General features: G+C 37.7%; 1 protein-coding gene across 2 annotated transcripts in view; it reads left to right on the forward strand.

The window, feature by feature from the left end:
* Positions 1 to 16,915, forward strand: part of TRIM67 (tripartite motif containing 67) — a 965,652-nt gene that overhangs the window by 870,564 nt on the left and 78,173 nt on the right. For both annotated transcript variants that reach the window (XM_044064611.1, XM_044064621.1), the window contains exon 9: positions 11,617 to 11,779. In XM_044064611.1, the coding sequence (XP_043920546.1) occupies positions 11,617 to 11,779 (163 nt within the window). The remainder of the gene's footprint in view (positions 1 to 11,616; positions 11,780 to 16,915) is intronic.

The raw sequence follows: 16,915 nt of genomic DNA on the forward strand, positions 1-16,915 counted from the left end.
AGACAATGAAGCTGGGTGTTCATTGAAGTCATTTATTACATATAAACACATCAGGATGGTTAACTGGAGCATTAACCTAAACGAACTAAGTAACTGACTGACTGCTACACACATACATGCTTTCACTCTGGCGGCTCACTCAAAATGGCGCTCTTCATTACATGTGCTCAGTACTTATATGCATGTGCCCATGGACTGGAATAACTCTTAAAGGTACAACACACACACTGATCTACAGGAGGCTGGAATTTACTGGAGAAAACTGGCAAAAGAACCATGGTATTGGGAGCAAATAATTAGTGAGGGAAAGGTAATAGAATGGGAAAAGGCCAAGAATACTTTTGGACTGCAGGCTAGAGACTGCTTTCCATATCAAGGATTGATATCAGAGTATAAGCAAAGAAAAAGGAATAGGGGGAACCTAAGTGAAAGGCCTGCTTTGGTAGAGTTTTTAGTTTAATCTAGAACAGAAGATGCTGTTAAAAAGGGATAATTAGTAGGCCATATAAAATCTTGTATGTTAACTGTAGGGATCAATCAGATGAGGTTAGAAATAATTGTGAAGAGAGACTAGATAAGCAATTCACAAACAAACCATGGTGGTATATACACACACACACACATATATATATATATATATATATATATATATATATATATCTCCAAAATATGCAACAGAGATTTAGATTTTTGATTGGAAGTGTTTGCATATGTAATTTTTATACCTCAACCCCAAGCAAACTCCAAAGAATTTTTCCTAGGGTAGATTGCAAATGCTGGAGATGGGAAAGAAAGAGATAATGGGGAACATATTTTTTGGGGCAGAACAAGTTGGCAGAATTTAAAAATTCCCAGCAAACTACTATGTAAGAAATACTGGGTGAGTAAACTGAGGTAACTAAAGAAATTTTTTTTTTAGATGTGATACAGGATCTGGATTGCTTAGACATAGTAAGACTTTGTTGAGTTTAATTCTGGAGGCTGCCAAAAAAGCAGTTACTGAAAAATGGAAATCAAAGTCTAAATCAACAATATTAGAAGTAGTGAATATAGTAACAGAGATAAAAGAACTGGAAGCGAGATCTAGTTTGAAACTCCAGTGCAGTCGATGGGCATACTACCCTTACGGTAGGGTTAGCGTCACCATCCCAGGTTGTGGTGGGATTAACTACCTCCATCGATGGATGAATCTGAGTATCAGATGGAGTATTAGTGGTGGGGGTGTCAGTATCATAGGGTGACTTGGAATCTAATGCATCCTCAAAACTTTGTTTAGGAGATGAGTTCCACCTATATTCTTCTCCATCAATGGCTATTGGAAACTGTTTAACTAACTTTTTAAACTTCCATAATGCATTTGTTTTTGAAGGGGTGCTTTTATTGCCAAATAATTTCAATTTAGAGATATGCTTTGCTCCAGATGTAAGTTGTATTTTTGATATAACTGTCTACCCTTATTTGTCATTCTCATTAACATTTGATCTGAATATAAAACAGCATGTTGCTATCACTACTGTTGAAATCTAGTGTTGTAAATTAATCATTGGGAACGGGTAGAAGTGGTGTAAGTAACTTGGGAAGCATCCAAATTGTTCTTCCTGCTCCTTTGGAGAGAAAGGGCTGTCTGCTTCATAAGAAGGGAAATGGTCATAAGGGGAGGTGGGCTGAAGGCAACAAAGTCCAGTTATCGTCAGAGGGATCAGGATGAGTTACTTTTAACAGGCAGGTACTTTGTTTCCTTTTTGTTTCAATTTCTTTTTAAGATTAAAAGTTTCACTGTCAGGGAACTGTAGTGCGCTATCATTTTTATTGAGCTCGGACCACTCTACCAAATAATTACAGCTGTCTTGACTATATTTCTTAAATATAAATCTGGCTCAAGTCCCAAACTACAGCTCTTTTTGTGTACCCACATTCACACGGGTTCCTATGAGTACAATGAAAACGCATTTTGTCGAATGCGTTTTTGTCGACACATGTAGAGCAAACAGGCAAAACAGCGAAGCAGCTGTTCAGCGTATTCTTTCCCTGGGAAAGAAGTTGCTTGACCGCTTCATTGTTTTGCCGTGTTCTGAAATGTAGCGTGGTCCCTTGTCCGGTATAACTCCCGAGCGTGATTGTGCAACAGTTACTGACCTTAGGATTAGGGTGCGGGTTAAGGTAAGTGCATATGTATGAAAGTGTTTACTGTTTTATATTTTGTGTTAGATGTATGGTTGAGTTACGTGTGTATGTGTTTTCAGCTGTTTACTTTTGTTTTGGGGGGGTAGAATTAGGGTTAAGGTAAGTGTGTATGTGTTTGGAACTGTTTATGTAAATGTGCGAGAGTTACTGACCTTAGGGTTAGGGTGCGGGTTAAGGTAAGTGCATATGGTTTAAAATGTTTACTGGGTTTTTTTTCATTAAATGTATGGTTGGGTTATGTGCATATGTGCATTTAGTTGTTTACTGTTTTTTTTGGGGGGGTATAATTAGGATTAGGGTATGTGTGTATGTTTTTGGAAGTGTTTAATGTTTTTTTTTTTTTTTTTTTGCGGGGGTTGGAACAGCAATTTCTTTCCCTAGGAAAGAAATCGCTGTTTTGTGGATTTGACATTTTCAGCTTTCACTGAAAATATGTCGATGAAACATCATTCGCTGTTTTTACCATTCGATGTTGCAATATAGACCCCATTCACACCCATTGTATTTCCAATGAAATAATATTACCTACTCACATACCAAAAGAAAATTGGTTTTAAGTGCAACTAATGAAATCTTTTCCTTGTTTTCTTCATGTAATTAAACACAGTACTCGTACATTCAACAACACTTTGTCCTTGTTATTTTTTAATGATTAGACACTCTCATACAAAATATATGAATTATAGCCCACTCCCATGCAATTTAATCTACTCTCACACAATTTAACTTACTTTCATACAATTTTATCTATTGCAAATATTATACTAGCAAAAGCTTACCTGTAGAGACCTCAAACTCAGGAAAGTTTACCAGACAGAAAACCTGTCAAGACTGGGCCCAGAGATGATTTCTGCTGCAGCAACTTACAAGCAGCTGAAAAGATGTGACACTTCATGGCAACAAACTGTTATGGTACAAAACAACATCTTGCAACACAGTACATCTTTGAAGAATGCTCTCATTTATTGCAGAGAACACATGTACATGGGAAACTAATCAGTTAAGTCTTGTCTACCGGAGCCCAAGAAACTTCCTTCTTTTATATTATTTGTACATCTAAGCAGAATATATTGCATCTGCTAAACTATAGCCACTGACTGAATTCCTTTACATTATTACTAAGAATCTGCAGACCCCCTATCTGTGTCTTTCCATATTAGGCACCAATTCTGATCTTCTGCATTGGAACTTTTTATGATGGCACTGTCCATGTTGCCAATATTCATGCTGGTAGGAAATAGAATTTCAAAAACAGACCAAACTATCAGAAACCATCTTGAAATAAAATGGATTCCAAAATAAGATATTCACCTATTTTTTCCCTTCTTTACACCTCTCCCTTCACAGTGTTAGTGGAATGGAATTCAGATGTAGTAATTTGGGTAACAAATGTATTCATTTCCTTTGGCATCCATGGCAGGATAAAGCAGAAACTGCAGAAATACTGAACTTGAATTGGGTCTACCCCCATGCACCCAGCAATACTAACTTTGATAATGCTGTACCTCGTAGTAAGATGAATATGCAGAGATAACACAGTTTCAGACTTAGTACATATTAGCACATATTCTCCTGACTCACACTTTAATTTCTGATATTGTGAGGACTGCAGTTACAGGCCCTGGAATATCAAGTGAAACCCATTATAAAATAGCAACAGTTTTAAACTCCAAGACCCTAAAGTTTGAATACAAGAATAGTGAAACTAAATGCACAAAAACTGGGGCCATGTTCAATATCAGTGTGTCTCAGGGTATTCTCTTTTGTCAGAGGTATGACAATCTCAGTAAATATAAGTGGCGGGGGTGTGGGAGGGTGTAGGGGGGTTTGCTTCACTACAAAAAAAATGTGCAAAGCACAGCAGTGATTGTTAACGTTTACTGTTTGTCTGTAGTTTCACTGTTTTGTTTATAAATCCAGGCCTCACAATTATGGGTCTTAGAATTACAATAGGGAACTGTGTAAAATGTTGGTCTCCTGAGACATTTTAAAACACTATATCTTGTTTTGTTATATCTTGTTTTGTTTGACAGCTCCAGCCCAACAGCACTATATTGCATATGTGTGCATGTGTGTGTGTGTGTGTGTGTGTGTGTGTGTGTGTGTGTGTGTGTGTGTGTGTGTGTGTGTGTGTGTGTGTGTGTGTGTGTGGATGTGTGTGTGCCCGTGCAATTCTATTTGTCAAAATGAAAATAACATTGGTAAAAGCATATTACATCACTCAAACTCACAGAATACCAGATTTATTTGTGGTATAAGTTATTTACTGCAAGTGATCACAAATCCAACCCAGTTTGCTACCTATGTACTACAAACTATGTAAGTTTAAGCTTCTGCAATATTTATATTGTAGAAATGGCTGTCACTGTAGTTGCCTCTGTGCCCAGGTTGTGGCTAAAAAGTGTCACTGGACCAGTCCAACAACCCAATTATCAAATAGTAAATAAATAAGTGAAATGAAACAAAAGAAATGCAAATATACCTATCATATTCAAAACAAACCCTAAACTGGTAGAAAAACAATCAAAAATGTAAATCAGTTGCAGAACTATAGATGGCAGATTAATTGCAGAGATGTAGCCATAATTGAGGAGGCAACAAAAAAAAAACTCTGCTTCATGACCAAAACAAAATATATTATGTTTAAGAAGGTAATTACATGATTAACAGAGTTCTGCAGTAATATGGGGAAGTTTAAAGGGATTTGCAGTGTTTATGGTATGATTATATGAGTAAGAGAGATTGTTATACCAAATGGAATGATTAATGATAAGGTTTGAGCTTAAATATAAAAATGGTTATTCAGCATATGAGAAATTGTTTAGTAAGTTAAGAAAGTCTAACTATCAGGTATTGCTTCAGGATTTTGTAGGAGTGGAACACTTTGGATTGTTTGGTGGTAGAGATGAAGCTTTACTAGGAAAATTATGATTGTATGAAACTCACATTATGATGACAGCATTATTATATACAGGTTAGAAAGGAAGATGGTTTTCACATTTTAAGCAAACTGACTCACTGTAATGAAAGGTATATGGAAAGTGCAATGATTGCTGGGATATAATTTTAATGGAGGTGGAGGATATGTTGCATGTTGTTCAAGAGTAAGGTTTTATGTCATCTGTGATATGTCCCCTGAAGGGTGTTAGGTCCCCTGTGTAGAGGAATAATTGGGAGTACAATGTTTTTCTAGTTTTCAGAATCAACAGAAGGCGAACACTATTACTTTAAAGGCGTAGAGTGATATTTGGGTGGGCTCACAGTTGATACTACGCCAGGTTTGCATAGTACTGGCTATGATTTTGTAAAAATATGGAAGTTGAAGATGTGTCTGTTTTTGGAAGTTTTGAATTGATGGTTGATGTATGGTATTCAAAAAACTGGAACTTGTGTGGAGATATTGAAATTTATCTGGAAAAGGAGAGCTGATAAATAACTACTTATTTATTGGAAGTCAGTTACATTATGTAATTAAGATGATAGGATTCTTACGAAGATTGAGCAAAAATGTATAGGTAAAATGTTGCAACACATGGTGGATGTTGGTGTGTTTGGAATACAAGGACAACAGGTAGAAGAGTTCTTGTTTCTGGTAAAGAAAGTCATGGATACTATTACAAGGGGTGAGGATAATGGTAAATTAATATCCTGGAAGGCGTAAAGAAAAACTTTGATACTGTTAACTTGGAACTGGCTTGGAGTATATTATCTGCCTATTATATGGGTGATAAGTTACTTAATTATTTAAAGTTTATTCTTGTATGCGAATTCTGGTGAATGGCTGGGTTGGGAATTTTATATCAGTTAATTTAGAGGTTAAAGCAGGGATGTGGGTTATTGCTATTGTACAATGACATTACGTAAGAGAAAAATACCTTACCTTTTCTAAATAATGTCATTGTATAATTGGATTTTAGTGCTCTTCCAACTGCTTCTGGTAGTCTGGGGTATGCAAGATATGTATTTTACATAGGAGGTTACTAGACTATTGACCCAAGGATCATTTCTAAGCCTAGCCTATTATACCCATTATATTTCAAGAGGAAAAGTCTAGTCAATGCCTAAGATTATTATTAGTAATGACTGCCCATGTCCAAGAGGGATGTGGGAGCTATTCTCGGCAAGAATTTGCAGTTTCCCATCCATTCATCCAGGCTCCTTTTGAACAGAGTCACAGAGGTGCTTTGCTTAACATGACTTGGTAGCCTATTCCAGAGAAGTGGCAACCTCTGTGAAATGAATTTGTCTCTCCAGCATGTTCTATTTAAAACACAGGCCAGATTTAGGTCACTGGAGTAGGTAATTCTAGTCCCATTTGACTTACGAATGTGCAGCAACTTCATCAGGTTGGGGTCATAGATTGCTCTGTAAGCCAGGCACAAGTCTCCCCTAAGCAGCCTATATGCTACTGAGAACATCGAGTGACAAAGACTTCAGTCTGTCTGTGTAAGGCATGTTCTGAAGACCCTAGATCTTTGTAGTTAAAAATTTCTGGGGTCTCTCCAGTTGCTGCAGTTGCCTGGTATGGTACATACCAAAGGAATTAATTATACTCAATTATGGGCCTGATAAGGGATGAGTATAGGGGGGTTATATCTTCTTTTGCTCTTGAGGCTATCCTTTTGCTAATCAAATGTGCAACATAGAATACTTTTCTTACTACAGTGGACACATGGTGGTCAAATTTAGGTCACAGTCTACTTATGTGCCCAAATCCCTCATTACAGCATTCCTACTTAGGGTATTGCTGTTTATTCAATAGTTAGTAGTGACGGTGCTTTTACCAAAGTGGATGATGATGCATTTTTTTGCATTTAGTTTGAGTCCATGCCCTTGGCACCAATCGTTGGTCTGTGTAAGCCCCTCTTGGAGTACACTGACATCATTTGGGGAGTCAGCAATCTCACCAAGTTTGCAGTCATCAGTAAACTTAGTCAGCCACAGCCCCTTTGTTTTGGCCTGAACTTCCGAGAAGTAAATACCAAGCAAAAGGGGACCCAGTACAAACCTTTGTGGAGCCCCACTGATGACAGGTCTGCTGGTTAAGCTGTAGTCACCCACTTTGATAGCGTATGCAGGGTTAGTGAGCCAATTTGCAACCCATCTAACAACATAGGGGTTGACATTTAAGTAGGTGAATTTGTTAATAATGCCTGAATACGGGATTGTGTCAAAGGCCTTCACCAAGTTGATATATGTTGTGTGCACAGATTTGCCCTCATCTATGGCCTTGGTCACATTTTCAATGAAGTCTACTAGATTTAACAGGCATGACTGACTCTTTACAAAGCTGAACTAGGCTGGATAAAGAGTTTGGAGGTCAGCTATCTCTTTATTTATGAGGTTCATGATAATACGTTCCATGGGGTCCCCTTCAAAGGATCGAAATTTCAGTACATTGAAATGCTGATCTGTGAAGACCAGATGATCAAAGTTTTGAAATATCGAACCTTGTGAATGGAGATCGCCATGCAGTGTGAAATGGGAACTTTACCATTCTCTTCACTGTAGTGTGATGTCAGAGTTCATATATTTAAGTAGCGGGGAGTGTGGGGGTGCAGGGGGTGCAGGGAGGCTTGCACCCCTGCAAAAATGTGAAATAAGAAGTTTTCACATTTTACTTTTTTTATTTTTTATTAGGTTTGATATTTCAAAACTTCAGTCCTCTGGTCTTCGATGATCAGAGGTTCAATGTTCTGAAAATTCAGTCCTTTGAAGTAAACCCTTTCCATGGCCTTCCAGATAAGGCTGGTCAGGCTTATGGGTCTATAATTCCTCTGATCTGTTGCTAAGCCGCCCTTGTGGAAGGAATGACGGTCACAGTTTTCCATTCAGCTGGGATAAATTCTGTATTCAGGCTGTGATTAAATAGGATGCCTAAGGGTTTTTTTAGTTTGTTTAGAATGCAGCCTGAGATGCCATCAGGACCCATAGAGGCTGTGTTTTTTTGCCTTAGACAGCGCTTTGATGATCTGTTCTTTAGATATATAGGGCAGGGGAGCTGTTGAAGGTGTGGTTTGTAATATGTTTGGAGCGGATAAAAGGGAGAAATTTTTGCCAAACCTGTCTGCTAGTAGGTTAGCAATTTCTGCAGGATCAGTGTGTGTGATACAACTTGTCACTAGTTCAGCACACGTCTGGGTCCTACCTTTTATGCAACAGATGTAGATGAAAAAAGTTAAATTATTGAGGAGTCTGCACTGCATGGTCTATGTACTCTCCCAATTGCTAGATTTTTGCAGAATGTCCAAATGTTTGCCTCATATCTTTGGTCTATTTTTCACATAGGTTGGGTTTTTTCACGAATCACTGAGGAATGACAGGCAGACCTTTTTCATAATATAAGAAATTAAAAGGTATGCTGTGGAGATGCATGACGCTTTTTAATATATTACCAGAAGGGGGCTTTTTTTGTTACATTTTAAATTCTCCCCCTTACCTGTGTGGAGAACATTTTGTGGGAATGCTCTATTTACCAAGCATGCTGATTAGATAGACCAGTCAGCATGATTGTTTTTGAATATTAAATTTGTTGCATTAGTAATGCTGTACATATCAGCTTTTTTGCTGAATAGTTTTGAACAAAGTGAAAAATATGAACTTTGCCTATCGGTGAGTTAATACAAAATAAAAAAATTGTACAGTGGACAGAAATAGCCATGTAAATAAGGACGTTCTGTAAAAGATAGTCCAGCACCTAAAGTATCATAGAACAGGCAGGCATTTCTGTTCAGAAATGTTACATTTACAATGAGCATACTGATTGAGCTATCCAATCAGCATGCATGTTTTTAAATAATAATAATAATAATCATAGCCATTTATTCTAGAATATCTTATTTGCCATGAATATGTAATGTTACTGAGTTAAGAATGCTTTGCACATTTTAGCAGTTAAACATCAAATTCACTTGGCTATAACCCCAACTAGTATTTCTACAGAACTAATGAAGAAACACCAGTAACTAAGCGTGTATATGGACTCCCAGTGATGTAGTGACTTACTTAATATCACACAGGATATAAATATGGATGCTAAAGAAGTCAAACCCTAGATTATAAAAAGCAGATGGTTACATTTAACAAAGACAAGTTGAAGAAATCAGATTGTGGAAAGTGGCAAACAGCTCATCAGGTTATAACCTGTGATTCTCTGCACTAACTTGTAGACAAATGATAAATAAACATTAGGACATTGAAAAAAAGCAAGAGAGAGACAGAGAGAGACGGAGAGAGAGAGAACTAGCTATTATGGAGGTAGCATAGATTTATCAAGAATAGGTCCACCTTTACCAATTTAGTGGATTTTTGGGCTATGGAGTTTGGCATTGGTGTGGAGTTGTTTACTTTGATCTTTCAAAGGCTTTTGATTGTGGGTCACAAAATGTGATCAATAACTGTATGAAACGACTTTCAATATATTTTTACAAAGTAAATTGGGTGAAAACAGAGAGAAACTTAATTCACAACTTTTTTTCACACCGGGCAAAAGTAACTGTTGGTGTGCCTTAGTGGTCAGTGCTGGAACTCATTCTGTTTTGTGTTTTCATTCATTCCAATATCAAAATATGCTAATGATATTAAAATAGGCATCCCAGTCATTAGAAGTAAAAATGTCAATGATTTCAACAATTATCTTACATAGGTATTCTGCTGTCTGAAAAATAGAAATTCCATCCACTGAGAAAAATAAGCATGGATAACTTCAAATTGTCAGTACTGAAAGAATGTAAACATCTTGGTGTTAGAAGTAACGACAACTTAAAATTAAAAGCCCATGCTCAATCAGTAAAAAGAAAAGCATTGTATATTAAAGGACTTATTCTTAAGAATTTCATTTCACTGGCACATTCTTAGTAAAAATCTTTGTCTCTTATGTTAGACCAACATTAAAATATATTATTCTTTATTTTGATCCTGTGGTGTGACCTATTGATTTTAACATGTAGAGAGGAAATGTACTGAAATAATTAAAAGGTTATAAGTCTTTTAAAAATAGTTATTGTTTAGAATTCCCCTTAACTATAGTGTAGAACTTGAGGTATTAGGGTGAGAGGTAAGTGGTACTTGGCATTCAGAGCTCTTCATGATGAAGAATTCAGGGCATTAATGGGTATAGATATTTTTCAAACCAAAATTTTAAGAGGCAGCCGCACTGTTAAAATAGATGTAGAACCTCAATACAGACAAAATGCCATTCACATTCTATATTCATTCCACAGAATAAACTATCTTTAAATCTAAGGCAGAGTGATACACCAAATTCTTTAAAAAAATCACTTGACATTTGGATGGGACTGTTGGTCTAATCTTTAAAGCTCGAGTCTGCATTTTGAATGGCTTGCTTGTCCAATATGTAGTTCCTCCTAAAACTATGAAACTATGAAATTAACTATGTTTTCTGGAGCAATTGGTGATATGTTTAAGGATGACACATGTCACTGGGAGGTGCTCTGCTCCCTTTGCCTTTCATATATTCCTGGTCATGTGTTTTGCATTTGTTAGAAATGTCATATATTGTGAAGGCACAGGGTTGGATGCTGAGGTGGCTTTGTGATGGAGGTACTGAGCCAGATGACAATGCCCCTGGATTACCAGTAGATGAAACTGCTGGACAAGTGTTGTCCATCAGTATTGCATGAGGTATGCAGTGCATTTGCTGACTATCACTGACAGTTTTAATTTTTATTTTATTTGTCTTTGTTTACCACGTTAGTTCCAACAGAGTTGCGGTCTGTTTTCAGAGGAGGCCTGAGGTGGCCTTCATGCTAATGGGGAAAATTGTCAAGGGCATTGTGTAACTTCCACTACTCTTTTTGATAGGTAAGTGGGATCTGTTTCATCTCCCAGAGCTACCACTAGCTCAAGCAGATGGGACCTCAGTTTAACTTTTTATCCAAAGGATGTCACTCAGGAGTGCGGCACCCCTCTATTGCTGTACTGCAGTGTCAGCAATTTAATCACAGTGGGAATAGAACCCACAGCCTTCTGTTTTTTCAGGTCTAAAGGCAGGTGTGCTTCATGTGACACTGCTACAGAAGAATTGTTCTCTGTTGGTCCAACAGAATGACCTGTATAATAAAGTAAGCTCTATTTACAATAAGCTTGGGATTATGTCTGACTTGCTGCGTGATGCTGGTTTCACATTTATAATGGAGACCTAGCTGATGATAGTTTTGGTCCTTAATGGGAAGCAAAAGCCCCCTCATGCCTTCTTTATTCAATACCCTAAGCATGACAGGAATGGGGGGTGACATTTGTTTTAAATCTATAACACATGTCCCAAGTATCCAGAAGAAAGTTTCTTGAGTGTATTACAGTTGTAGGTTTTAAGTGTAAGAAAGGCAGTGATGACAAGCAATTACTAGGCTCACCACCAGAGGTCAGTATCAGTATAAGACATTTTTCTCATGTTTTTTTTTTCATTTTCAGGGCAGAAGGGGGTATCACTAAAGGCTCTGTAGTTGGGATTCTTCTGGACCTGAACAAGCACATCCTGATATTTTACATCAATGGACGGCAACAAGGACCTGTGTCATTTGAACATTTAGAAGGTGTTTTTATGCCAGCAGTGAGCCTCAATCGCAATGTCCAGGTAAGTATTTTATTTTCTTAATAACCAAGAACATCACACCAATGTCAGATGTCTTTTATCTGACCATGTCACAGGCAGTAAGCAATGCATAACTAGAGTAGGCATGGAGTTTTTCAAAAGACAGAACAGCAACTACAGAACAGTTCTATCTACGCCCTTATTACTGTAGCACAAACATGCATAATGTGAATATTTTTTTTTAAGATTTAAGAAGTTAACAGATTTCTGTTGTGTTGTTACAGGTGCATTACACCATACAATATAGCAAAATGGCAGGAACGGATTCTCAAAGTCAGTATGGAATGGTGTATTCAATCAACACATCTTTTTTCAGATTTGTTTTAAAAATTTTATATCATCAAACCAAAGAACATACCAAAAATATTGATTCATACGTCCAAATCTACGAGTGAATATCATGCTTTTATAGATGTATTGAATGGATTTTCATTTCACTCCCAGCAGTCACATGTCAATTTCCCTTTCTACACCAATTGTTGTACTCGCATCTTAAGCTACCAATACCTGAGGCACGTGCATGAGTTTCTGTAGCAGGTCTTTCATGCCTGCAGTAGGCCCAGAATGGGGCTAATGATATTACTCTACGCCTTGGGAGTGGCTCATACTGCACTGTAGCGAAGATGTAGCATTGCTGCAAAATGAAAATATTCGTAACATTACGTAATATTGTTCCCTCTTCCCACAATACTCTGGTAGTTTCAACTCACTCCTTCCCCATTTTTATCTTACTGGAAATTAGAAGAGAGAGAGAGAGAGGCAAGGATTAGCATGTCATGTAGCAATATTAAAAGCATACAATTCAGCTGTACATTTTAATAAACTTCAGGAAACAGTCTGGCTTGTTTGTGCTGCTTGAACATTTCCCTGCATTTTTCATTTATTTGTAAATATCTGTCACTTACTTTCATGATACTGTTTTGTATGTGAGGAGCAATGTATTCAAGCTTTAAATTTCCTATTTTAAGATTATCAAGTGACACAGGGATACAAAATGATATTGGTTCTATGGAAGGATGTTCATTTTCTAAGCTATTATAACCATATTCACAAACATGCACTACCATTGTAAGCTTAAGTATTTGTGGCCGTGGTAGCAAAGCTCTGAGTTAAACTGTTTGACAAGTAGCTGAGGTTTATGCTGTTGCTTCAAACGTTAGAATAATGCGATGTGCAAAAGCTTGCTACATCCAGCATACAGACCAGGGTTACATCAATACATTATACAATTCTTATGGCAATAGAAGAAAGTTGTCTGCGTAGTCTCCTTAAATGTGTAATTATTACCTTTTATCTGTCTCATATTCCCGTTCATCCCAGGCCTGCTTGAAGACTACTCCACTACTCTTGCCACAAAAAGTACTTTTCAATGTCTACAGTGATCTTTTTACCCTATATCTGGTAGGCCAGCCCTCTCCTTCTCCCTCTGTCTTTCCTCTTAAGTTATATATGCTATCACAATGCGCTCTGAGTGTCACATGCACCCCATCATTTCTACTGCTTTTCCCTTTTCCACAAATGAGAGTAGTGCTAATTATATGAAACAGTGGGACTGGCATGAACAAGTCTCATAATGCGTAGAATGAATTGTTGAAAATCTGGACTTACGTATACTAAGTCTTTTAATTTCTCAGAATATTCCCATTTCTCTGAGAGAGCCGATCTCAGAGTTGGCATAAATAGGTTCAAGGGTGTGGGGGGGGCATGCCTTCCACATTGGTGGGGTACAAGGGGGCTTGGGAGAAGACCAATGTTTGATATTTACTCATCTCTCAGATTTTGGGGGTAGTGGTTTGTCGGGACACAGTATTTCAAGTCCTGACATTTCAATAAGGATCTGAGTACAGATTTAGCTTCCATATCCTTTCTTCATTCCCGTTGTCCTCCAGCCTGTTTATTGCACTGAATTGCACGGATAGCCTTTCTTATTAACTTCTTGACTAGCCTGTTGTCATTATTCCTGTAGCTGTTCAAGAACTGAAGCTAGTATTCCAGCAGGGACCTGACCAGGGATCTACACAGCAGTAATAAAACCTGTCAATTCCTGGAGTCAAGTGCCACTTGGATACACCCAATATTTTATTGGCCATGGCTACAGAAATCTTATTTTGTACCTAGTGGATTATTTCTGTTAATACTACCACACCAAGGTCTTTTAGTGAGGTGTGCTTTTCAGGATCATTTGTTTCACTTACTATTCAGTTTGGAAGTTTTAAAGCCTATATGAAGCACTTTACATTTCCCTGCAATAATTCCTAAACACCATGTCTCAGCCCATGCTGCCAGCCTCCTTAAGTCCCTTTTAAGAGTTGACCCCCTTTCTACTTTAGGGGCACAACAAATAGGATGAACCTTGTATCAGTGTCTTTCATGATATCTAATAAAAGGATGCCAAAGAGTACTGATCTGAGGAGTGAAGCAGATGAAACCCCACTGACCACTTCTCTTTCCCTGGAAGAGTATCATCAACTGCCTCTCTTTTTTTGCCACCATTCTACCCCTTTATTCAGCTTCTCTTCTACTCCAAGTTCCTTCAGTTTGCCTGTAAATCTCCTGTGAAGGATTTAGAAAAAGCTATAAAAAGTCAGAATAGACTACATCAACTAGGCTTTGTTTGTCAATTTCCATCATTGCCCAACTATAAAACTGATTGAGGACAGACTAACATGACTTGTTTTCCACAACACCATGATTGTACTCATCCTGCATTTTGCTGTAGTCCAGGAAACCACCTAGTCTTTCCCTCAGTGACATCTCCATCACTTTCCTTGTCACTGATGTCAGGTTTATGGGACATTAGTTTCTTGGATCAGTTCTAGCTCCTCAGTTTTGCAATAGCACCAGCATGGCATCCCTCCAACCCTTCAGAACCTCACCAGTGCTGACTGACTGTTTAAAGAGTTCTGTTAGGGTATCTGAAAATATACCTGTTGGTTTCTTAATGATCCTGGAGGGTATTCTGTTAAAACATTGCTCCTTGTTTCTTCCTAATTGTGTTTCCTTTGTACAAATTCCAATCGGGTTATCAGATGTCTTCCCTAGTGACCCCATCCCCACTCCCCCTTGTTAAGTTGTCTTTTTTTCTTCTCTATTGAAAAGATGAAAATAACGATTTCATTGAACAGTTCTGCCTCTTCAGGCACTTGTTCTTCTCTTTGGTCTATTTCTGCAGCTCTCTCTTCAGTGTTCTGTTTCTCTCCGTAATGTATCTAAAGAAACATTCTTTCTCTCCTTTTATTCGTTTTGTTAGATTTTTTTCTATATGTGCCTTTGCCTTTTGTATTCCTTTGTATTTCTTTTTCTAGCTTCATCATGCCGCAGCCTACATTACTCTGCTCTCTTCTTTAACTTATGAAGTGCCCTGTTTTCCATAGGTACTACCTCTTTAACCTTCCTGATGAGTCTCATTGGTTCTTCATTCTCATTGCCTTCTCCGAAGTTTTAGTCATTTTCCATAGCTGTTTGTATGCCTCTGTTAATATTTATCTACAGGATATTTGCTGCCTGTGCTTGTCTGCAGTCTCTAAGTTCAGTCCCAAAAAAGTTTTTGCTAAATGTAGTCTGACTTCTTGTAGTGCCACATTTTAGTTTTTTTTTTTTGCCTGTTCAGCCTTGGTTAAGACAAGCTGTTGCATTGCCACTGTTTGTTCCCCTTTTAATTTGCTAAGGTCATTGTCCAATATCTTTACCTTTCCTGTACCTTCCTGCACTAGCTGAATGAATCTTTTTTTAGTTTAGTACGCCAACAATTTCATTTTCTTTTCATAATTTGAATGCAGGAATACACCAGTCTGCTTCTGGGAAAGTACACCTTCCATTATTACAAATTTCCTTTCCTTTACCTGTTCATCATCCTCTTTCAGCATCCAGTGGTTAGCATAGTTTATCTAACCACCAACTATCACTTGCTTTACTAGTAATGGTCTTTGTGGTTCCTCTGTCCTCAAGGACCTCACAGTATGTGATCTGCCTACTGGACACTGCTGGCCCTAACGTTATATTGTCCTTTCCCTCCACCTGGACAGTTAACAGGGGTAGTCTAGGGCATTACAGCAGGGGGACACCTCGGCCTTTGCTGACCTGTGGCCCAAGAAAAAGCTTCTTGTTATGGACTTTCATGGTTTACAATTGAAAAATGTGCTGCCAAAAGAATATTAATGTCAGTTCTGGCAATTGTGTATCACTTTGGAAGTATGTTTTCTGATTTCAAACCATGATGAATTACAAAAGTATTTTTGTAGTGTAAACAGTCACAGCAAGGACTGGAAAAGAAATTGCAGGAGTCACTTATGATATTTGTAAGATCAGGTCACCTGATCATTGTAAGCTCCTGAGTGACTTCTCCAATTGCTTTTTCCATTATGGTTAAGAATGTGTGCCACAAGACATGTGGGAACCATCTCTCTGAGAAATGAAGAAGGAAAAAACTTAAAACAAGCAGTGTTTCAATGTTTGTATAATCAGCCTGACCTCAGCCTAGTAGTCCTGCCAGCTCAGCAAGCCAATCAGTAAATAGTAGCAGCTGACAACAGCCTGAGGCAAGATTTTTATGGTTTTAGCAGCGGATAAACAGGTATGCTTTTCATTGACTTTGTGGAGGTAAGAATTTTACCAAGAAATAAAAGGTCCCTGATTTCATTTTAACAAACGTTATGACTGCCAACTCTGTCCAACTAATGCTTCTAATATTCAGTGTCCCTATCCTAAATATGTGTTTTTTGTTTTATTTTGTTAGTAAATCATTAAGAAGGAAAGTTAAAGAATGAAGTCAGTAAATGGTGATCAGACTTCATATCCCTCAGAAAATGCATGCAATTGCAAAACCTGTTATGGTACCAATTAATATGTCCTGATTTATGCCCTTTGTCCTCTACATTCATTTTGGCTTTGCCCTGATTCTTGAAATCAGTAAAGTGGCTGTAATTGTTGACTATGGAAGCCATCTATGGATAAAGTAACTTAACCTAGTGTTGTACGATCACTGTTAAACAATCTGCTCTTCTGTTGCAGGAGTAATGTCACACAATGGTACTGTAGTAATTACTGTAAAACTTGTATTGCGATGTTTTATGTCTGTGTGTTGAGGGGGCTTATAGTGCATTTAAGAGTACAAGTTGG

The sequence above is a fragment of the Protopterus annectens genome, chromosome 1.part0 (genome assembly GCF_019279795.1).
Source record: "Protopterus annectens isolate FY-2018-M chromosome 1.part0, PAN1.0, whole genome shotgun sequence".
NCBI lineage: Eukaryota > Metazoa > Chordata > Ceratodontiformes > Protopteridae > Protopterus > Protopterus annectens.